At 41.1% G+C, this 24,166-nt stretch overlaps 2 protein-coding genes across 3 annotated transcripts; both read right to left on the bottom strand.

Moving 5' to 3' along the window:
* Window positions 1–10,454: 10,454 nt before the first annotated feature.
* On the bottom strand, window positions 10,455–14,662 carry LOC102073682 (myelin P2 protein). 2 transcript variants are annotated; one of them, XR_012582946.1, is made up of 5 exons: window positions 14,484–14,662; window positions 12,733–12,905; window positions 12,371–12,472; window positions 10,621–10,777; window positions 10,455–10,560 (listed from the first exon to the last, which is right to left on the bottom strand). XR_012582946.1 is itself a non-coding variant. In XM_005479405.4 (4 exons), exons 1-4 carry the CDS (start codon window positions 14,554–14,556, stop codon window positions 10,727–10,729), a joined length of 399 nt encoding a protein of 132 aa, XP_005479462.1. In that variant the 5' UTR covers window positions 14,557–14,662; the 3' UTR covers window positions 10,455–10,726. The 2 variants fall into 2 exon arrangements, 1 of the variants encoding a protein (XP_005479462.1); XM_005479405.4 differs by having other exon boundaries at window positions 10,455–10,777.
* Window positions 14,663–20,205: 5,543 nt separating this feature from the next.
* On the bottom strand, window positions 20,206–23,605 carry LOC102073851 (fatty acid-binding protein, adipocyte). Its single transcript, XM_026790718.2, has 4 exons — window positions 23,450–23,605; window positions 22,042–22,214; window positions 21,723–21,824; window positions 20,206–20,438 (listed from the first exon to the last, which is right to left on the bottom strand). The coding sequence occupies exons 1-4, from the start codon at window positions 23,520–23,522 to the stop codon at window positions 20,388–20,390; spliced, it is 399 nt and encodes a 132-aa protein (XP_026646519.1). The 5' UTR covers window positions 23,523–23,605; the 3' UTR covers window positions 20,206–20,387.
* Between the last annotated feature and the right edge of the window lie 561 nt (window positions 23,606–24,166).

Raw genomic sequence — 24,166 nt, forward strand, 5'->3', positions numbered from 1 at the left:
GAGCTCAAATTTTTGAGAGTTCTTGGGGTTTTTGTAAGACCAAACAGCAGGCAGATGTCATAGAAAAGCCTCAGAAGGAAAGGCAAAAAATGTGTAGTGATATAGCCTTGCTAAGTCTTCAGGGTTACCTCTTCCCCATCAGTCATTGCACAGGAGTCAATCACAATAATTACTGCATTTTAAGCTCATGGATTTCTTAGGCTAACTAAGGAAAACAAATGGATTGCTTGGGTTAACTAAGGAAAGGAGGTTTATGCTCTCTATCACACATTTGGACTCTAAAGAAGACACTTCAGGTTTTCTGTCCTTTGGCCATGTCCTCTCTTTGTCACAGTGTTTGTAAACAGTAGGAGTACATCAGCTCTGTGTGTTTGTTTGTGCGCTGTGAGAAGGATGTGTGTGGAAAGCCATGTGAATTGCAAAGGGTAGTGTCATCATTTACAAGTTATTTCCTTTAACGAGTGCTTCTATTCAAATCCAGATGGTGCTTGGAGAATTTTCTGCTATTGAAAAAAGGACTTCCCTTCCTCTTGGCTGTGGTACATCCTTGCACCACACCTGGGAGTGACGCTGGTCACATTTCCATTGCCTGGCCTTGGATCTCAATGTTCCATCATGTGATCACAATGTAGATGCTCAACTCAAGTCCCTGGGGTGATGTTCCCCTTTTCTCTGGGACATAAACATCATGATGTTGTTGAACTCTAACATAATTTCCATGTTTCACCCTTTCCCCCTCTGCTGAAAGTTCTCTCCACAGACTTACCAAGAGAAGAGAAACTCATTGCAAAAACTGCTCTGGAGAGTCCGGAGTAATTTCCTGATGAGAGGTCTGAAATGAAAGTTTAGAATCTCGTTTCTATTTTTTGTTGCTGCTTTGTGAGTAGAAAAACTGCAGTATTTTTAGAAACAAATGAGGAACAAAGATTTAGAGTTGGTTTTGCTTCCAGTATTTTGAGCATTTGTCAGGTTTGTGAGAGTCTCCTCATGAGAGCCCAAACTAGGCTATGACAATACAACAGCATATTTCGTTTAGTCAAGAAGGACTTTCTCATTCCTGGATTTCCACACATTTTGCCAACACTACAATTAAAAATTAATTGTAGTGTTGGGAAAATTAATAAAATATTAATATTAAATTATATTAAAATTATTAATAAAAAATAATACAAAATTAAGCTACTTTTGAGTTAGGATAGGAAATCAGCTGGAAAGCAGCCATCAGTACTGCCCAACCACTCAGCCCAAGAAGCAGGACAGACTGTCAAAGCCATTGAAAGAGCAGGAAGAGAGGCAGCAGCAAGCAGGACAGTGCAGGCACGCAGAGGCAAAACCCAGCACCACGTTTAACCATGTATGCCTGTGTATGACTGAGACCATGCTTTCACAGCTGAGTGGAAGGAAAATGGTCATCTTCTCTGCTCATCTCAGTAGATGATCTTCAGATATTTTAACAGAATCAATGCTGTTTAGATCACAGTTAACAGAACTGATCCTCTTAGGAGAACACAGATTGAATTACCCAAATGGACATTGTGGTGAGTCACTGGCACACAGTCAGAGATGTGTGAGGGTTTTCATTGCATCACCAGCACACCACCACTCTCCAGCTGTATAATCCTTGGGGTTCTGACACCAAAGAGAGCTCAGTCACAGATCTCTCAGCCAAAATAGTGGTGAGAGCTACCAAACCTTCAGCTCAGTGAGCTGTTACATCAAGTATCAGTCAATAACATAAATCCTTTATCAGGCACTGAAAAGAAAGGACGTTTCTGAGCTGTTATTCATCTCCAAAAGAATATATTTAAAATACGTCAGCTAAAGTATCACCTGAAGGTGTTTGCCATTTTCCAAGAACTGTAGTAGGGATGTATTTCAAATATTGATATGCATGGTGGGTTAGGGGAAAATGTCTACACTGCATTAAGGACATCAGAGGCCAGGATTCAAGAGGAGAGGAGTGTTAAATTCAGCAATTCACTAGATCCAGATCAAGTAGTATACTTGTTAAAACTCACTGTGAAACCAAGGCTTGACTGAGGGATGGCAACATACAGGAACTCATGGCTGAGTCACAGGAGGCACAACAGGGATATCTGCCTGGGTTTACTGAATTCAGTGGCCCCACAAAGGTGAGGCTGAAGCAAATCTCTGCCTCAGACACAGTCAGCAGCCCGACTGGCCAAAAGGTGCATGTGGCCACACACATGCTACACACACCCCTATATGCATGGCCAGCACAGACTGAAACACCCAGCACCCAGACAAACATGGACAGGTTCTGTTCTGTTTCCCTCCCTGATGATCAGGATAAAGGTGCATAATTGGACATTAAGTTAAACCAGTATGGAAGCAGGTATGGAAGATATTTAAGCAGGTATGGAAAATATGGAGTTAGAAGAAGAGGCAGAGAACAGCTGGTATGTGTCTGGTAAAAGCAGATGTGGGCACAGTGAGCTGTGAGCAGTGTGGGTCACCAGGAGGAGTAAGCTTCAGCTATGGGCAAAAAGGAGAAAAGATGTGCTTTAATCCCCTTGTGGTTATGGCCACCCATCTAAATGCCATGTAGAGGATTTGCTTTGTTTGGTGGTTTGGCTTTTAGTGGCCAAATAGATTCTAAGATGGTGTTTCCACCAGGGCAGGATGCTGCAAGCTGCTGGGAGAACAATGCCAAATCCCTCCTTCTCTAACCTTCCTAGGTGGAAATGGATGCAGTCAGGCAGCAGAAACTGCACTTGCAGCCTGGGTGGGGGCACATCCCAGGCCTTTGGCCCTGGGAGGGGAAGTGCTGCAGGTGCCCAGGGCAGGATCTCACATGGAGGAAGCAAACTGGCTGTGACTGCTACCTGGAGCAGGGCACACCATGATCAGGGGATACCAATCCACTCAGCCCAGCCTTAACACTGCAGGGCCTTTTTCAGCAAGTTGGTTTTGACTGGGCTGATTGCTGTTGTCCATGCTGGATATTTTTCAGGAATTATGTATTCTGCCAGTAGCAGGGGATGGGTCCCTCATCTGTCACTCTCAATGAACTCTGCCTCCAGAAGAAGGTGCCCAGTAGATACCCAGCAGTAGCTGACAAAGGTAGAGGTAACTGAATTTATCTGAGCAGTAAGAAATATCCTTGGCCTTTTCCCTTATCACTTTAACTGTTTATAAGATATTAATTCTGAAAGCACAGCCTTACATCAAAAATATAAATCATACTGATGTCCCTGTGTTGCCAACCAGGAGCTGTCAGAGGGGTTCCAGATGGAAGAGCTGTTGTTGTCGTGGAGCTTGAGAATATCTTCAGTGCAATGTACATCTCCTACCCCAAAGTGCTCATAGGTACCATACAGGCAGATTCTGAGAATTCAGAGCCTATGGATTTGAGGGAAGAACTCTTTTTGGAGTACAGTTAAAATAAAATCCAAAAAGTACATTCTTCAATTTTTTTTCACAGACTCCTATGAATAATCTGAAACTCGTGTAAAAGAACAATATAGAAATTCTTTCCTGATCCTAGAAAAACATTGGGATGATGACACTTCTGAGATCACAGAACATTCTGAACTGGAAGGGACCTACAGTGATCACCAAGTTCAACTCTTGAGTGAATGGCCAATACATGGATTGAATCCTCAATCTGACCAACTGATTTAATCACCATCTGATCTGTAACTGTGTCAGGGTGACAAGTATATTTTTTTCAGGAGATACAGTGTCTTCTACTTTGCAAGCACTTCATCAACTCTGAAACAATGAGAGATTTAAGGTTTTTTAGGTAATTTCATTTTTTTTCCTCTCTCTCTTCTTTCTTTTTCCTTCCTCTCGAACTATCTAACTTCCAGCTGCTTGTATACCTTGGACAAATGGAATAACTTGTTGCCAATATGTTTCAGGTACAAGTAACTTCAATCTCCCATTTTTTATGCCCAATCAGATAGAAAATGCAAGTAGTAGAATAAAATCAGGCATGTTGTTTGTGCTTTGAGTATTCTACTCTTTTGCTGTAGTTCTTGCTCAAATTGCCTCTTCTTCGTGTACTGAGCTGTTGCCCTGTGAGAACATGTACTTGTGAAGCTGAGGAGAGGTGCACTGAATGATGACCCTCACAGCACATGCTGCAGAGGTGAGTTAGCCTCTGCTGCTTTGACTCCATGAAAATTTCAGAGGTGGAGAACAGGAGCTTGGTTCTGTATCCCTGGATGTGACTAAACCATGTGTATGAATAGATAGATCTATGCGTGTGTAGACCTACATTTATTGCACATCTTACCTATCCAAGGAATTTGGTGTGTCAATACAAGCCTTCTGTGCCTTTGACCAGTCTCACTTCCCTGAATCCCTTCTCCCTAGTAATTTCACATTTCCATTTAAAGAATGTTTTTGGGGCCTCATTGCTTTTCTCTGAATTGTCTGCATCGATCCATTCATTTTGGACAGCCTTGCTCAAACCTGAGAATGATCTCAGAAGCTTTGGTAGTGACAGGCAGAGCATGTGAATGACTGCAGCTTGCTGGCTATCCTCTGGACTGTGCATCCTGATAGGATGTTTGTGGTTTTTTGGTAAGGACACATTCACCACTCACTTTCAGTCTGTGATCTGCTATAAAACCAGTCTGTTTGCTCTACTTCATGCTTGTTCTCCATCTGGTATTTGTGCTTTTGCTCATATTGCTTGGTGCATTTTTTTTCCTCTTAAATATCCCTCTGGATTTTCAAGCTACTACCGGGGTCTGTTGGGTTCATTTGAATTTGAACCCTGCCCTCTGGTATGCTTGCCCTTTCTCTCAGCTCTGTACACTCCACAAATAGTAACATCATTATTACTGAGAAGATTGAACAGGACTGGACTGGCACAAATCCATGAGATCTGTCCTTCCACTTTGAGCTATTGGCTGGTGAAACATGGTTTTGTGCATCAGTCTGTAGCAGCAGATTTATCTGGTGTAATTTATAGCATAATTATAGACACAGAATCATAGAATGGTTTGGTTTTGAAGAGACCCTGCAGATCATCCAGTTCCACCCCCCTGCCATGGGCAAGGACACCTTCCACTAGACCAGGTTGCCCAAAGCCCCATCCAACCTGGCCTTAAACGTTTCCAGGGATGGGGCATCCACAGCTTCTCTGGGCAACCTGTCCCAGTGCCTCACCACCCCTGCAGTAAAGAATTTCCTTATGTTCCATCTAAACATGTCCTCCTATTTTAAGGCCATGTCCCTTTGTCCTCTCAGTACATGCCCTTGCAAAAAGTCTCTCTCCAATTTTCTTGTAGACATTCTTGTAGGCTGATGGCTTTGGTCATATTGTTACAACATTTCAGAAGTCAGCAGAGGTGACTACTACTGTTCTTCCATCCACAGGACTTGTCACCCTGTGAGAGGAAAATGAGATAGGTTTGAAATGCCTTATCCAAATAGGCGCTCATGCTTTAAAAATATTTTCTTCTTCAACACTACTTTTCTGAAGTCATTAACTTAGACCATAATGATTTTGCCTGTATTTCACAACATGCTCTCTGTCCAACTGGAGTCAGAGCCAGGATAAACTGTTATGATGCCTCTTGATTACACCAAAATCCCCATAAAAAAGGAAGCACCAGGGAGAGTCTTGACCTTGGTTCCTGTGCTCCTGGCCAGAGGGCTCAGTTCCTATCTGGAAAGCACAGACATTTATGCACCTAACCTTTCATAATCTAACTGCTCTATCTCTTGTTAAATGAAATTAAAACATTTGTGTTGACCAAGTAATTAGGGGCCTTGAATGTTATGTCTTACAATCTCAAATTGCTTTGTAGTCTTTTCTTTTCCCACTGTTCATATGGAGAGGAGGCTTATAAAGGAATTACAATGCATTTACCCCTACAGATCTGTAGGACTCAGTAGGCTATAAAACTCCAAATGCAGTATGGTACAAGATACAAGAAGGTGGCACAATGCCATAGAAAGCTGCAAACCTCTGCTAGGAGATTATACAAGAAGAGTGAGGGCCCTACCTTCACTGCCCTGCAGATTTTTTCATATCAAATGCGCAGAGCTTCCAAGTAAAACTTTAAGATATTTGCTTGGGAAATTCATACTAGGATCTGAGATGAATGAAACTGTTTTTGGCATGTATTAGTATTGTACAGTAGCTGGACACATTACATACCTCCCCTTTCCCGTAATTATGTTCACAGATTTCCAAAGCAACCCTAAGTTCTGTCAAACTTGAAGCAGGCATGTCCCACAGCTCCTCTGTAAGTGTCTCCTGATGCAGCTTTAGCTGTGACACCCCATCTATGGGCTTGAAAGATGAGATGGATCCTTGCAGTGGTTTTGAGCCCATTGCTGGCACAGGTACCTCTAGTAGGAAGTCTTATCCACAAGGGAGTGTGACACAGAGCATGTTTAGTTTGAATTATATAGAAAACCTTTTTCTTCCTCCCTCATCTTCTTACAAATAGTATTATTAATACTGGTGATCACATTATAGCAAATATAAAAAAGATTTTTAAATATTTTTATTAATTCTTCACTGAGAAACTGGAAACAAATCCAGTTGTAATGCATTCACCCCACCCTTCCTTATCCCTGAATGATTGCATTTCTTCTAATTTTAGTTTTAAAATTTTTCATAACATCTGAGGAAAGTATGTTTAAACATTGATTTTCTTCTTGAAAGGTAAAAAAAAAGCAAACTTTCCTTTGAAAATCCTGCATGAATGCTGTCTAACACAGCTTTCCCTCTCTGTAGCGTCTCAGACACAATATTATTCCCAATGTTGTGGTGCCCTTTAGTCCAAATAACATTTTCTTGTGTTTCTCATCTGCAGCAGATGGCCAATATCCAACCACAACATTTTTCATTGAAATGGCGAGGATATGCTCTAATTGCCTCCCTAACAAAGACCTTGATTACATCTAAATTCCAGGATTTCTGAAGGCAATTTTTTCATGGTATCAGCCTATTTGTTTCTGAGTGATTATCCCTTCAGCACTAACCTTTCACTCCTTTGTATTCCTGAAAGCAACAGAACATCTTTAATCCAAAATGAAAATTAGGCAAGGTAGCAATGTCTTAAAAGGCACAGTTGAGCAATTTATAAACAGCACAGTGTTTAGCAGCATAACACAGTTGCTTCTTGGAAAAAATGCTGCAAGCAGCAAGGACTTCTTATGCAGCACAATTGCTTTAATAGCTCAGCCCCTTCCCCTCCCCAAATCTTTGCTCTTTCTAGGGCTGCCCAGCCACACACTCACTGTCCAGTCACACTGTCCCAGCAGGTGACACGGTTTCTGTGTGAAACAACAGCAGGTCTGTACGTTGAGACCTGGGCATGTGTGAATTCACTTTACAGGAATCAGTTGCTCCCAAAATGAACTTCAAAGAGACGGACAAGAGAAGTTGAAAGCTGCAGGAGAGCCTATATTCTCTGCACCACTCCATGTGGAAAAGACTGAGATGCAGGGTCCAGTATTCCAGGTTTAGCTATACATCACCAGGAGATGTTTTCTATCACAAATTGCCACATTTTGCTCAGTCCAAGGAAACAGCTTTGGTACATGGAGTCCAGATGTGTCTTTCATTTGATTTCAGTGCTCCCCATGGGAGCACAGGGGCTGAGAGGGGCTCTTGCTGTGACAGCCTTCTTCCCCAGCAGATGTCAGAGAGGGCAGAGGCAGGGAATGGTGCCAGACCTGCAGCAACTGGAGGATGAGTACCCCATGCAGGCAATTTCCACCACCTCAGGAGATGCAGGCAAAACAGTGGTGAGACAGAGGCTTAAGAAACTTACACAAAGAGTGACCAGTGGGAGAGGAATCTGAGTGTGGTGTTTTCAACTGAGCCAGGACTTCATTGCCTGGAGTGGGTGCCTGATGAAGCTGATTGCTTTAAATAATGCTATTTATGCACAGCATCACACTGCCAATATTTCTAGGCTAGGCCCATACGCAAGCTAGGAAAATAGCAAATGGATTGTTTGTCAATGTGAAAGTACATTTAAAGTCACAGACATTGTACCTCAGCCTAGATGTTCATTCCAGAAGTATCTGGCCTGTATAAAAAGTTTAAGAAAGAAGAAAAACTAATTCATAGTAAGACCTGAAGAAGACCTTGAGATTCAAAAGTTCATATTTCCCCTAAATTCTCCTGGAGACCCCAAAGATTGCTTTACAGACAGCAGTAGCCCAAAGTGCTCAGTTTCTGTGCTGATTTGTACCACCTGCCCTATTGTTTTAGCCTTCAACACTATCAGTGCTGCTGCACTTATCCTGTTCTGGAAAGTCTCCAGCTCTCATGACATTTTTGTGTGACCTTTGTGTAGAGTGAAAGTGCCAAATAGTAGGCTCCTAAACAGCATATCTGTATTTAGGTAGGAATTTCGCTATCATTATTTTAATTCCAAATCTCTGGAAAAATAACTGCAACTAAAGTTTTCTTTAGAAGAGGAAGAGAGAGATGGATTATGTCACAGAAACAGAGATGACAGTAAATAAATAAATGAAGAGTAGATGAGAAATCCTTTGTTTTTATTCTGTTACTGTTTCCAGATCCAGTAGTTTGTACCTAAGTAAACATTTATTTCCTTTGCCTAAGGAAATAAAAAGCTGAAAACTAATACCGATTGGAGAGAAGATTTTGCATTTAACTTAAGAAGTATTTACAGGTTGCATTAGGAAAAGCCAAGGAAATACAGAGCTTGTTTGCTGCAGTATCTTCTCCCTTGCCTGTGGCTCAGGGTGGGAGGTGAACTCTGCTTAAAAGGCTCTGGAAAAGTTCCAGCTTCCAAGAGCCAGGCTGGGTGAGCAGCTCCAGCAGCTTCACTGGGACTGTGTTAGACTGCAAGGGAAGGGAACGAAGAAACTGCAGAGCAGAAATCCAGATTCACAAGTCCATGTCAGGCAGATTCTGAGCTGTCAGAAACATCTCTGGCTCTCTGTTAAGACACTAGGAGAATAATCTGGAGGGCCATGTATAATGAGAGTTCATACTGTATGCCTGTTCTTATGGAAGCCTGGTAAAATATCTTCACTCAAAATACATGATTACATTCTGTTTGCAAAAGACGATACACGAGGCATCATTCTGCCTCCATTCCTTGTTACAATCACTGAGGACTGGAGTCTCAGAAACTCTGATACTCATAGGGGTGAGTTTTAATGGTAAGGTTAAAGATGGGGCATTTGTCCCTTCATCAAATGTAGAGACCAGGATAAATTTTCCCTTAAAACTGCTGTCCATAAACCCCACAGCTTTCTCTCACTGCTTGTATTTTCTAGGATTCGTCCTGTTTGCCCTCTGGCAGCTGCCTGCAGTTAGACTGCATCTACATAAAAATGTACCCAAACCCGGGCCCAGATTCTGGCTTTTCCAGTGGTGGATAGAGAAGAAAGATGACCTTTATATCTTTCATTTGCATATGATATCCATCTCCTCACTCTCTGCTTGGCTAAACCAGTTTGGATTCTGACGTTCAGGATCTGTCTTAACCTTGAGCACTTGTGCTCTTGCCTGTAAAACCAGTAGGCAAAGGTTCATATCAGCTCTGCTGCTCTTAATGAGCCAAGATAAACACATGAGCCTCTCACAGTTGCTTTAACCCCACCGAGGAGGTGGGAGCTCTGTGTGATAGCACAGAGGCTGTGACACAGGATGAAATGTGTTTAGTGTGAATGTGGCAGCGATACTGACCACTGGCCAGTCGAGGCAAGTATTAATAACCTGCCACAGTGCTTTTTGGTTAAATAGCTTTCCAGAAGTTTCTGTTTTCTTGGTTTTTTTTTTTTTTTTTTTTTTTTTTTTCTTAAATAAAAGCAGAGTAAGTGCAGTGGAAGGAATGAATAGTAGCTACTCAGTTAGGCTTGACAGTAAACTGTACCCAATGCAACTCCTCTGTGTGGTTAATGTTGAGCATACATTTAAATACTGTGCTGGAAGTAGGCTTGATTGCTGAGCACTTTATAAATGAAGCCCTCTAGCCTTAGGGCTTCTGGAGTTCATTCACACCTGCTCCACACTTTGTTTCATGGGTTTATCTGCTCTTTTGGCAGACAAATATGGAATGCATTCCAATTTTTTTCCATCCAGTATCTGTTTTCTTCCAAATAAATGCCAGCATATAAATCCTGGTACTAAAAGTAATATAAGCTTCTTGAGATTAGTATGAAACAATGATGTGCTAAGACTATAAGGCTACAATGACATATCATACTGAATGTCAAAAATTCTGGTGGTAAAGACAATTTTCCCTGTAGGAGATATTCAGCAATAAAATCTTTTGTGGGAAAAGAATATTGAGTCCAGGAGATTTTTTTTTACACAAACCAAAGAAGCAGTGTTAGCCCTCTCTCAGATACGGATTACTTGCGTTTCACTGTTTTACTCAGAAATAGTCTGACCTTTTGTGTACAGACACCATCAACAGAAAAGATAGCACCAGTCAAGAAGTAAACAGCAATCATTCATGTGGAGCCAGACACTATTTTCTGTGTTGAGAAGCTTTTATTGGATCACCACAACATTTTGGATTAGTTATACTATGGCTCTGAAATACCAAATTATGGTGTAGTAATTTTCCTGATAAAAGGAAATAAAATAAAATAAAATAAAATAAAATAAAATAAAATAAAATAAAATAAAATAAAATAAAATAAAATAAAATAAAATAAAGAAGCACAGTGCATGAGGCTTTGGTCACTGAACTAAGATGATGTTTTAGAGCCAATTCTGGTTCGGTGCAGAGAGGGAACTTCTTCACACTCTTTCATAAACTCTGGTGCAGACAACCCCTTTCATGGCATATTCCTAAGGCATAAAGGAAAATATTAATATAAACATTTTGCTGACAGCAGTTGTGTCTGCTGCAGTAACCTCTGAAGTCAGTGAAAATCCAGATGTCATGTTTTTAGAGCAAACAGCAAAGCTATTTTTATATTGCAAATAGAGCTGTTCTATTTTAACAGCTTTAAACTTCATTAAGTGGCATTTAATGACAAAAAGATTGCAAAATTAGGCTCAGCTTCCACAAACTGGAAGCTGAAACAAATTTACTTTCCTTGGTATTATTGCTAACTTGTCAGAAATGTTAGCCTCTCCTAGTTTTTATGTCATGGCCCACCAACGCTTTCAAATTTTCAAAGTAGTAATGTTTTTTTTTGTGTAGAAGCAGAAGTAGCCTGGGTATCTCAAAGGTCAGGCTACAGGCCCAAAAAATCTTTGCTCCTCTGAGTCACAAAATATTTCTCTTGGCCTTCTCACCCCTCTCACCCTCAGCCTTCAGTGGCTGCTGTTGACTCACAGTCACAGGATGCATGCGACAAAGGCAACAGGATGTTAAAAAAATACTTCCTTGGTCTGCAAAGGAGGAGGAGGAGTCCTCCACAGCCCTCTCTGAGGCAAGGGGCAGGCAGCAGGACGCTGACAGAGGAGGAACTTTTACCTCTCTGCTTCATGAAGAGGGTTTAATAATTAGAAAGTCTTACAAAAAATGCAGTCATGCAGAGATACAAAAACAAATCAACCTTCCTACATGAAGGGAGGTTTCAGGAGTGCTGGAGATGGACTTTTTACAGGGCTGTGCAATGGCAGGACAAGGGGGAATTGCTTTAAACTGAGAGAGGGGAGGTTTGGATAAGATACTAGGAAGAAATTCTTTACCGTGAGGGTAGTGAGGCACAGGAACAGGTTACCCAGAGAAGTTGTGGATGCCCCATCGTTGAAAACATTCAAGATCAGACTGGATGGGGCTTTGGGTAACCTGGTCTGGTGAAAGCTGTCCTTGTTTGTGACAGTAGGTTGGAACTAGATGATCTCTAAGGTTCCTTTCAACCCAAACCATCCTATGATTCTATGTATGAGAACTTATAAGAAAAGACAGTCAGAACAAGCTAACATGTAAAAGTATAATGCTGCTGACTTCAAACAAGTTGCTAAAATTAGTTTGACTCCAATATTAAAAAACTTTAATGAACAAAGTGAAATCTTAATTTTAATAGTGACCATTACAGCTAGGAGTTTTATCTCTCTGGCTTGGCCAAGTAGTGAAAAGGAGCGAACTGTTTCAGGGACAGCAGTATCCTGCTTGTAAACTTTTGTTTCCATTTCACAGGTTTCTGTTATTTTTAAACCTTATTCCTTTTAAGAAAATAATGTTGAGAGTGGTAAGTATGCTGTCAACTTATGGCAGCTCTGCCAATATAGTCGCTTTGAAGACAAGTTGCTGTATGCAACAACATTTATTTCTTTCCAGCTGTTTTCTAAGCTTGGTTCCATTTTTCTCTCCTTTAATTTGTTTCATTATTCAAAGAGTAAGCCAAAATTGATAGTCTGTTTACACAGAAATGTGCTGAAGGCTGTATCCTTCTGACCTTTAGCAGTGTACAAGGAACATGAACTTACCACCACCATCTTCCCATCAACAAGTCTTCTCTTTATCGTGGTCTCTTTGCCATTCCACTTCTGCACTTGCACCAATGACCCTTTCTCCAAGGTTACAACACTCTGCAAATTCCAAGAGAGGAGTTTCAGACTGCAGGCTGAGCTTTGCAGTTTAGAGTAGCAATTCACCTTGCGTTCAGCAAACTATGCACTCGGGCATAATGGCATGCTCAGTAACATTATATTCAGCACTATACTGTGTCTTCTTTCAGTGCTTTATTTCAGTAGTTTGGAAAACTTAAGGTGAATTAAGAGAGTAGGTAAAATTTCCGCTGGTGTTCTATGAGATGTTCAGACCACTCAGAGATCATCAGCCCCCTTACCTTGACTTTCCGGTCATCTGCTGTTGTTTCATCAAACTGCTGGCCCAGTTTGAAGGAGATGGCTGTATTTTTAAAGGTGCTTTCAGTTCTGATGGTCACTATGTCCCCTTTCATACTGATGATCACATCAGGCCTTGCCAGGCCACCTAGTTTCCGGGCAGCTAAGCCCACTCCTGGAAATCAGAAACAAAAAAATCATTGCATTCTAGAAGCGACAAACTCAGTATCTTCTCATTATTCTTCAGTGGAAGAATAAGGAAGAGTTTCTTCTTGAATACTTCAATGCCTGATTTAGATGAAACACTCATTCTTTAGATGAGACACTACTGAGACAGAGGTAGGAATGGAAATCTCAGTGTTCAGGGGCTGAGGCAGCCCCAGCTGGTAAGAGTGCACCTTCAGCAGGAAGTAAAGATATACACAATTATAGAGCTGTGCACAATTAGCTAAGAAGAAACATGGTTGGTTACAAATCTGCATTAATTTAATATAGATAGAATAAGTAGAAAAATTAAGAGGAAGAGTGTGGTTCTCATAAAAAATAGTAAAAATCCTTTTAAAAAATCCTTGACAAATCTGAGAATTTGTACCTTTGTTAATAGCTGCAAGGAAGAAACTGGGCACTGAATTGCCAATATGCTGGTTCTTATATTATAACATACTGAAGACTGGGTAATTCCTAAGTTGTTATTAACATCCTTTAAGGATCCTTGCGTCTAAACCTCGGTGAAAAGTACAAGTATGAAATATAAAAAACATGGAGGCATAAGAGCTGAGAGCTGCAAAGAGCTTCCAGGAAAAACCCATGCCAAAAACCTTTTGTATTGCCTTATCCTCTCCAGTCCAGTTCATTGTCTACAGGCTGTGGGGTTTGGGGCAACCAGGAATGAAGCCACTGGTGATGTATCACTGCTTCATAAGGGCAGAAAAGGGATAGCTGCAGTTAGTGCCATGTTAATGCTATGCCATGCTCAAACGAAAAGATCTGTAAAAAAGGGTATAGTTATCTACAAATTATAAAACTATTTGCAATAATTATTCCATACTAAGCAATTCTTTCAGAATTCGTTCAGAGGTTCAGAAAAATATCTGCAGCTGGACTTTTCTCCCACATTTGCCCTGGCTAGTTAATTAACTGCAATTCTTTTGTTATTCAGTCTAACATTTCAAATAAAGGGAATCAGTGAAACATTTATACAGCAAAAGCAATGCAGTAGCTGACTGTCTATGCACTTGACACACAGGAATGAAGCCAGCATTAAAATGAAAAACAATGCTTAATTTGTTACGTTCCTGGCATTCTTCAGTAACAGATAGATTCATTCACAGTATTTAGATGTCTGAAACTACAGTGTCATGAGACATCAGCTCCATTATATATTGTGAATTATCATAAGTCACAAGTTTAGTAGTGCAATCAAGAGGAAACAAAAAAAATCTGTATCCCCATAGATTACTCTCATGACAGAAAAACTTATTAAATTGATTCGTATCAGTTAGGCAGAAGTAAATTTATAATAGTAATTCATCACCTACCTTTTTCAATTTGGATGCTTAAAAAAAAGACATTAAATTATGTTTGAAGAGTAATTAAGGGCTTTTTTTTTGGCAAGAAAGAAGGCAGCATCCATGAGCAGAGCCTTCCCAAACTTACTAACTAACTTACTAAGAAAAAACTTACTAACAAAAAGGAAAACAAAAACAAACAAACAAACAAACAAACAAACAAACAAACTCAGAACATTTCTCACCCAATTCTTTCATATAGTCATCAAAATTTTCACTGGAGATGAGTTTCCAGGTTCCCACAAATCGGTTACACATCGTTCTGGCTTTGTGAGGCGCTGCTCCTGCAGAGAGAGGCAGTGGCCACAGCAGCTCGTGGTGGCAGTCAGAGGCTGTGTGCCCCAGGGAGGTGTAGTGGTCTCCCTTTAAAGAGGTCCCGTGCCCGTGGCAGTGGGGGTTGGCCAATAGGGGAGGCAGTGCCAGGGCGAGACAATGTGCACCTTGTCCAGGGCAGCCGTGCCAGCAGCAAGGCTCTGGGTGACGCTGCCTTGGCTCCCTTCACCGGGCACACCAGGACACGGGGAGTGCCTGGGGATGGGGATGGAATGGGGATGGGATGGGATGGGATGGGATGGGATGGGATGTGATGGGATGGGATGGGATGGGATGGGATGGGGATGGGGATGTGATGGGGATGGGGATGGGGATGGGGATGGGGATGGGGATGTGATGGGGATGGGATGGGGATAGGGATGAGATGGGATGGGGATGGGGATGGGGATGGGGATGGGGATGGGGATGGGGATGGGGATGGGGATGGGATGGTATGGGATGGTATGGGGATGGGATGGGGATGGGATGGGATGGGATGGGATGGGATGGGATGGGATGGGATGGGATGGGATGGGGATGGGGATGGGATAGGATGTTACCACTGCACCTGCAGAGAGGTCAGGGCACACTGCAGGGGGATGTCAGCAGCACAGAGACAAGTACAGGAGCATTGTTCTCCCTACAAAACCCAGCTCCCACTGTCCTCCCAGTACTATTGTCCTGCAGTCACCATAGAGAACAGAAATCTGTAACAACCATCTCATCCTACTGCCTGACCAAGCCAGGGCTGACCAAAAGTTACAGCATGTTGTTAAGCCTTGTCCAAATGACTCTTAAACACTGACAGGCCTGGGGTTTGACCACCTCTCTAGGAAGCCTGTTTCAGTGTATGACCTGTCTCTCACTAAAGAAGTGCTTCCTAGTGCGAGATCTGAACCTCCCTTGAGACAACTTTGAACCATTCCCATACATCCTATCCCTGGATACCAGAGAGAGATCAGCACCTTTCCCTCCACTTCCCCTCCTCAGGAGGCTGCTGCAGAATAGAAGGGAAGGAAAATCTCCTTCAACCTCACACACTCTCAATGCAGCCCAGGACATCAACGCATGTTCCTGGTTCGTATTCAGCTTGGTGTACACCAGGACCACCAGAATATTTTCTGCCACGCTAAAATTGAAGGATTGAAAGATTAGACTTTTCAGCATTTAAAACTCGACTTTTGTTTTGTTTTGGTTTTTGTTTTTTTGTTTTTTTTTTTTTTAATACACATTTAGAACTATTGTCTAACGATTAGTAAAAAACAGACACAAAGAAATCATAAACCACATATGCATGTGACAGGCAGGAATTTGAAGCTTTGTAACTAGAGACACCTCAACTATTTAGTGCAAGACCACATCAGATGTAGTTCTGTCCTTCCTCTTCCTAAATCATCTTCCTGGGGAAAATTATTGCTTGGTACATGCCAAGACTAGAAGCTTCTTTCCAACTTGGGTGAACAATAGCCACCTGTTTGTCTTTTCTGTATGACTGTAATTTCTGGGTTATGGCAACCTATGAAAACTGTTCAGATCTACATTTTAAGGGCAGAGATACTGGGATTATAGGTGGTGGGACCAAGTTTCTTGTGTTTAGAGTTGAAAGAATGAGATGGAAAAGGTAGTGTGCCAAGGAAGGTGAGGTTTAGGTCCTGATTGAAAGCTGTCATAAGGAAGAAGGGCAACACACTGGAACAGTAAATAATAGAGTCTGAGGAGTGAAATTGTTGTAGTCTGTGGTTTACATGGTGTTTGTGGGAAATAAGAAGGTCTTCAGTCACATATTTTGGTGATATATGCCAAATGTGTTTAAACCCTTCAATAATAACATCAGCATGGGAAGCTGAAAAGAGCTTCCCTTGCTGCACAGGTCTAATGACAGCTCAGTGTGAGGAGTAAAAGTCTGGAGTGATTAAAAATATAATCACGGCAAAGAACTCTTTCTCCCCCACAATAGGAAGCAGATGCTGTACCTGTAATAAGTAAGAAAATGTCAGTCTTTGAAGGTGTTGTCCACAGAAAGCTCCTCTAAAGCAGAGATGAATAATATCACATTTTGTATAAAGAATAGCTAGGTCTTTTATACCATCTCTGAAAATGAGAAAACTACTTCTAAATGAAACTATCCATTATTGCTCGAGAAATAATATGAAAATATGCTACCGTTGCTCCTCAGGCATTCCTTGTTCTTTTATTTAATTGTCTTATCCACATAAAGACACTTTAACAAGACAAGGCTGGTGCCTTTGGGAATAAAAGATGATTGGGATGTTGTAAAATTAGGCCCAAAGAAATTCAAGAAGAGGAAATTAGTCAGAATAGAACAGCTACACTGCAGTACCAGTACCCTTAAGAACAAAAGTAACAGAGAATTATTTATTCAGACAAAACCCCAGTCTTAAGCAGTCTCAAACAATGTTGACATTGCTACCATCTATCTCTTTGTCACCAAGAAAAAACAGTACTTTTATTTAAAGGACTTGCAGTTTAGAAAGAACAAGAGCAGGGAATTATATCTCAGTAGAAATAATTGTGGAAACCAATCTTTTCTTGGAGTTTAAAGCAGAAAAAAGCATCAAGGATTGTGAGTACATATGATAAGGGAGAGCCTTGATTCCCTTGTTTTGCTTATAGTTCATGTAAAACAGGATTTATAACATTGAAATTGGAGATTGTGAAGAAGCACAAGAGATAAAGCTAAAACTTGATAAAAATAGAGAACTAAGAATTCAGAGATAAATTAGAGATAAAGATACCATTTAAAGAAATACAGAAAATAAACATGTGAATTTATTTAAAGGAAATATGACCTAGGCAAATCCAAGGCCCAAAAAGTCTAAATAGATTCCCAGGGGAGCAATGAAGAAAACAGAAATAGAAGGGGAGAACAGAGGTCAAAGAGGGACTTGCTGTGAGGACACCAATGATGTTTTAGCATTGACTCTATGAAGCTGAAGGATCAATGCTGAACATGGGGCCAGCAGCCTCCCTTTTCCCTGTAGCTACATTGGAGGGTGCAAAGAGCTTCTTGTCCCTTAGCTGGAGCATCCTACAAAAAACAGACTGGGACAGCTGGGCTGGGGGATCCAGTCCAGGCTGCACTGCACACACAGGGCTTGACTGGCCAGGACACAAAAGTCCTTCCAGCTCTTTCCAATGGAAATAAATAGTTGAAAGAAAAAGAGAAGAACAACTGATAGATCCATGATCACAATAAGCCTTTCCTCATGTTTCTCCTGAATTGCCAGTAATCTGTGGGTGTGAGTCACCTTTCCCTTTTGTTGTCCAAGAAACCTGTAAAGGAGTGGTGAGTGAATGTGGAGAGGGGAAGAGATCTACTCCTTGCAGCATCCAAGGTGCTGCTGTGATAAGTGTGCTGTCCATGGATTTGTAGGGGTTTAGTAGGATCCTTCTTTGGCAGAAAGGAATGCTCTGGGGTGGTTACTGACTTTTGGACAATAGTTCAGCATGACAGGAGAGAGAGGGAGACCTGTGCTGCTCTGCAGGTGAGGACAAGACACTGACCTGACTTTAGCCCTTAGAAATGTGTGTCCCACCTCCACCTGGGTCTGAGAGCACACACCTTTTCTTGACAGAGAGGAATCACCTCCATTTATCCAAGCAGTCCCTAGACTGCTGCTGTTCCCAGACAATAAATTTTGTCCTTCTTCAGAGACTAAATTCCAAACATGTTCATATTCTAGGAAAAGCATCACTAATACTTCCTAATGAAGCTATCCCTGTTCAGGTTTATAGACAGAATGTCACTTTTTTGAAATTTCCAAAAATAGAAGTTTAAGTGTCTTGATTAATTCACAAAGTTCAAAGTCATTCACCAGGTAACAAAATAAAGGGTGATGCTTTTAGAAGAGATTACCCTTTGCTGAAATGTTAGGCTGTGAATGTTACAATTGTAACTGCTGGCTGAATTCAGAATGTAAGATTTCTGGAAAATAAAATCTGCCATACAAATATCGAAATATTGGAACTTTTACCTCTGACAGAGTATTTCCAAATCTGTGGATGATAGAATACTATGGGCTGATATTTAATGCCTATGGGCTGATATTTAATGCCTATATGTAGTTTATTTAAATCAATGTTTCTTCTTCTTGCAACCATCACTCTCGTGCAGATTTTCTACCACTAAAGTGTAGTTGTATCCTAACTGTCATAAATAGTTTTGGTTTTGTTAAGTGCTAAATAGATTTAGTAGTATATATATGGAGTACATATATGGAGTTATAGATATATATATACACTCTGAAGCATTCTTCCATCCCATATGCAGCTGCTGTTCTCTAAACTGGTGAGATTTCACAAGCAATGAAGCCAAGGTTAAAACACAGGAGTTGTTTGTTCATGGTTATCTAAACATTTTCTGCAGAATTTACTGATAGTCTTTGGCATTGCTTTTAAATGACTCCTCGGCTCATGTACAATGCAAAAGTCCTTCCATTTCCCTATCCTGTTGTATAAATAGTGCAAAAACTTGGAAACAACCCGAGTAATTCAGTGGAAAGTTCAAGTGTATGAGAGGTCTCTGCTGCTAGCAGTAGGGACTCAGCCATCACCTCTGACAGCTGACTTTGGGAACGTCAGGAATATGTGGAATTTGGTTCAGAGATCTTAATCACTCTAGATCACTCTAGATCAGAGATCTTAATCACTCATTTCCCCATTTAGTGGATAAGACAACCCTTTTACACATATTGTCCAGGTTTTCTCTAGAAATCTCGATTTTTTTTTTGTCCTCAATTGAAGCCCTCCCAGGTGTAGAAGTCATGGCTTCTGTAGATGCAGAGTTTTGAAATAGGACATCAGGCCTATGGGCAGTAGAAGATGGCAGTTCAGATATAAGCAGAGTTGAAAAACATGGTGTACCAAAGGGCTTTGCATCTGGAAAGGCTCAAGTTCCCAAGACTGATCAAGCCTAATGAGCTGGTAGAAAATGCATGCAGGGAATAAAGGAGGTTGTTCCACCAACAAACTTGTGCAGACTTTTAGTCAACCTGAGTATTTTTAAAGCTATGGTTATTAATTCCAGGCTTTTAGCCCATCTAGGTCAAAATGAGATGGTCAAGATAGGCACCTTGACAAAATAATCACAGGTGAAAGCTCTAACTGCTATAATTTCACAGTTGAGGTAAACAAAGGATAAGATCAGGCAAAAAAAGGATAAGATCAAGCTGCTTCAAATGGTCTCCAGGTTTAAAATTGTCTGCATTTGTGCACAGAGAAGGTGCCTGGTACCCTGCTCATGTTTGGAAGCCAAAACTGGTCACCCACAGACCATCCTGCTCCCTGCCCCAGGAACAACCAGCTCTGCTGGAAGCCGAGCAGAGCAGCCCCATTGCCTTGAGCACAGACTCCTTGCAGGGGCAGCCCCCCACAGCACTCCCAGATGGGTGTTTGGGGTCCATCTGTCACTGTGACACAAGTGCCACTCCCTGGACTGGCTCTGGTGCTCTCTCCTCAGGGAGATGGGTGACATGGCTGAGAGTGGCAGTGCCTCTCATGTGGTGCTTTCCTGCCCAGCACCCTTCCCACACTGCATGGCCCCCAAGCCCTGACAAACTCCAGCATAACCACATGTTGTAGAAAGCAGAACATTTTATTGAATAGGCACAACAAATTAGATTAAATGCGTGTAACTGCTTTGGGATATATCTGAAAAAAGTACAGTTCTCTTTAAAACAGATTTGTGGGGCTTTTCTCCTTTGGTTAAGTTGTTTTACTCCAGCTTTAAGCATTAGTCCTGTGTGAAGGTGGCTTCTTCATGCTTTTTCATAGGTTCTTTTGCAGGAAACATTATTCATGGTGCATTCCTGGAAAGAAAAGATAATTCAGTAAGCTTTAAACTCTTACTAAATGTTTGTTAGTCAGAAGGTAGAGAATTACTTATCTATTGGGAACCAGTTTAAGAAAAAATTGCATTTCTCTGCCTCTATAGGCAATTGCTAAAAGAGTGGAACTCAGTTTTGAGAGCTTCAGCAACAGAAGACTGGAAAACAAGCACAGGAGTGAAAGAATTTTCAAGAACTACTGTATTGACCCCTGGGAGATTTCTAATCTTTTCTTTAAAATCTCTACAGAAGACTCCTAGGACTTCTGTCCAGGCTGACTGGTCCCTGGAGTGGGGCACTAACCTTTTTTCCCTTCACCTTTTGCAGCTGTGGTTGTCTTCACACACGTGAGCACAACTCATGCACACAGAGAGCTTTCTGACTTGCAGCTGCCAGTGTCAGCCTCTGCAAGTTAGGCTCTGTCCTCATCTATTTTTCAGTTAGATCAAACTCTGGTTTGTTCAGTCTTTCTTAATGAAGTTGTTATTAAAAACTATTTCTGTTTCTTCTCCTCTGGTCTCTATCCAAAGGAATTTAAGTATTGAGTTTATGGACATATTATTTTTCCTTAGGGGAGGGCAGAACTCTTCAGGAATTTTGTGTATGTGTATAGTTTTGCAGCATGCAGGAATCTCAGCTGCCTTTTATGAGCATAGATTTAGTCCTGTCCCAGATTCTTCAAAGTGTGTTTTCTAAAACTGTAGAGCAGAGCTGGGAAGCGCCAGACTGTATGTAGGCCTTCCTGGCACCAGGTCAAGCACAGTAGTCTGACCAGGTAAAACCAACCAACAGAGCTTGGACACAGGTTTCCTTGCTCTAACATCATATTATGAACACAGTTGTTGGTGATGCAGAGCAGGATTCCCACAGAGGGCTCTAAGCCTCTGCTGAAGATGAGCAGGAGTACTCTGCATCAGCATAGAGTGGACGTAGTTAATGTGGCCTTTGCTAATGCTTCCTCTATACTGTCCAGGACTTAGAGATTCTGAAATATATAAGTTTCCCTCATAAGGATGTTGGTTTTTCTTCTTACACTTTCCCAACCGTGTCTTGCTATGGAGAACAGGCACCTTCATACCATTCCATAAGTTTAACAGCTCTTCAGTTTTAGCCTACACTCTAGACTCAATCAGAGAGACTTCTCACCAAGTGCACAGAGCCCTTTCAGAATCTTTCCCTCCATGTGTTTGAATCCAAAGGCATACATCAGCTAAACATGAACTCTGCACACTGAATTCAGCGATTAAGTAACAAAAATTAACTTACCACCACCAGGTTCCCATCCACCACCTTTCTCTTTATGATAGTCTCTTTTCCATCCCACTTCTGCACCTGCTTCAGCACACCATTCTCTAGGGTTATGACATTCTACCAAAGTGAAAAAACAAAGTGTGGCTGTTTCATCAGGGCACTCTGGTCTCAGGAGAAGACTCTCCACGTCCAAACAGCACAAAGCACTAAGCACCCTCAGCAGTCTTACCTGTGGAGGCAGTATTTCTGCACTGATTCAAAATCACAGCTCTGCCCTGCTGCTCCCACATCCCTTCTGAGAGATGTATTTGCAAAATGCCATTTTGGGACTCACCTTTGTTTTTCTGTCATCTGCTGTGGTCTCATCAAACTCTTCACCCAGCTTGAAAGAGACCTCTGTGTTTTTGAAGGTACTTTCTGTTTTGATGGTAATCACATCACCATTGATGCTGATAGTTACATTAGGCTTGGCTACACCAGCCATCTTCCTGGTAGCAAACCCCACACCTGTAAATAAGATAGGGCACTATGAATTTTTTATCTTTCCTCAATCCTTTTGTCTTATATGCTGGAAAAAAAAATCCCTCTGTGATTTTTCTGCTATTGTCTTCTGAGTGTTAACAATTCTATTTTAGAGAGATTCTTTTGTAAAATCTTACTTGGTTCTGCTATAGACCAAGTTGGGTGGGTTGCTGTAAGGAAATTCTCTGTCATTGTCAAAACACTAAAAGTAGTATTTTGAAGACTGAGATTATATATGAATGCCAGATATCTGCACATAAACCTGTTCAGAATAATTTTAGTAGCTTGTACAATAAATTGTATGCTAATTGTATCTAAATGTAAATAAGCAGGAATATATGACAGTTTCTGAGCCACAAAGCCAACAACACAAACAAACAATGAAAAAACCTCAAGCTTTTTATATTTGCAAATGGGTAGGTTGAATGTAAGGAAATGATTAAGAAATAGCTGGCAAGTGCTATGTCCTGAGTAAAATCTGGAGTAAAGATTAAGAGTGCAAGTCTCACTCATTGAAAGCTGTCAGGATAAGTCACAGTAAGTATTTTACCCCTAAACTGCAAATAATCCCCCCAGCTTTTAGCATGTGGTAATTGAATCAGTGCAAGTCACCCCCTGCTTCCTCCACACTAACAGAATGTTGAAACCTTTTAAATCCCAATTTTAATTCTAAGTTAGAAGTCTACACCTTTAGAGAAAAGTGTTAGACATCAAATCTTGCAAGTATCTACATGAATCCATGCAATTGTCTTTATTAATATCCACTGGAGCCAGCTACAGAGTTTCATTCAATATAATAGCCATGGCAATTAACTGGTGTCCTAATCCAGCAGCATTTTAAAGCTGTTTAGGTGTGTTGCTCATAAACATTAGGAAACTTGCTGCTTTCTAGCATCACACCAATTTGCATGTCCAAGGATAAAAGCAAATTCACACAAAATAATCCAGTGGTGTGTTTTACTTCCATTTATAAACCTACTAATAAAGCATGCATAGACTTGACTTACCTGAAATTATTCCCGTCAAGTAATGTTTTTCTGCTTTTTAGGATTTTAACACCACTTTTTGAAACAGACGAATTCTTCAGTTTAAGACTATCTGATCAAAATACTGGATTAAACCCCCCTTGACAAACAGCACAGCCAAAAAAAGCAAGTAAAGATCAAAACTGGCATTCCTTCCCTGTTCCAGATAGAAGAAGTTGAAATAGCAATTCTCACCCAGTTCTTTCATATAGTCCTCAAAGTTTTCACTGGAAAGGAGCTTCCAGGTGCCCACAAAATGGTCACACATCTTGTCAGGCTAGAAAGATGCCTTCCACAGGTTTGAACAGAAGTGCAGGACTGGAGACTATAATGAGCTCCAGGAGAAGAGCACTTATCTTTAAAAAGGAGCCGTGGCCACATGATGCTCTGGGATGACCAATGAAGAGTGAGTCCCAGTGAGCAGTGTTTTTCTTCTTCCCCTTCCCCTCCTCTGCCAGTGGGTCATAGTGCTATTATTCATATGCCCTTACTAGCACAAAGATCACTCACTTGTTTTTATTTAATTATTTTTGTCGTTCAAGAACACTCTACCTAAAAGGCAAATAATTAAATCAAATTACCTCTCAGAATAAAAAGGGAGGCTCAAGCTCAACATACAAAAATTAATGTTCTCACCCCTACTCTTTCATTTCAGTCCACTGTATGAAATGGACAGAGCTCAGTTCCTAGACTTTCAGATCCAAAAGGCTTATTGGGATAATTTAGCTTGCTTTCAGCACCCGTTCAATCAGAAATTTCCTCTAGAGAAATACAGAACTACAGGAAGAAGTGGAATGCAAAGAGAGAACGCTGGGGTTATAGAAGGCTAAGGCAATAAAATTGCTTCCTTGGTTGGGACCTGCTTGTCCTTGCAACCCCTGAATCAATTTAACAATATGTCTGTAATATGCT

The sequence above is a fragment of the Zonotrichia albicollis genome, chromosome 1, assembly GCF_047830755.1.
Source record: "Zonotrichia albicollis isolate bZonAlb1 chromosome 1, bZonAlb1.hap1, whole genome shotgun sequence".
Classification (NCBI taxonomy): domain Eukaryota; kingdom Metazoa; phylum Chordata; class Aves; order Passeriformes; family Passerellidae; genus Zonotrichia; species Zonotrichia albicollis.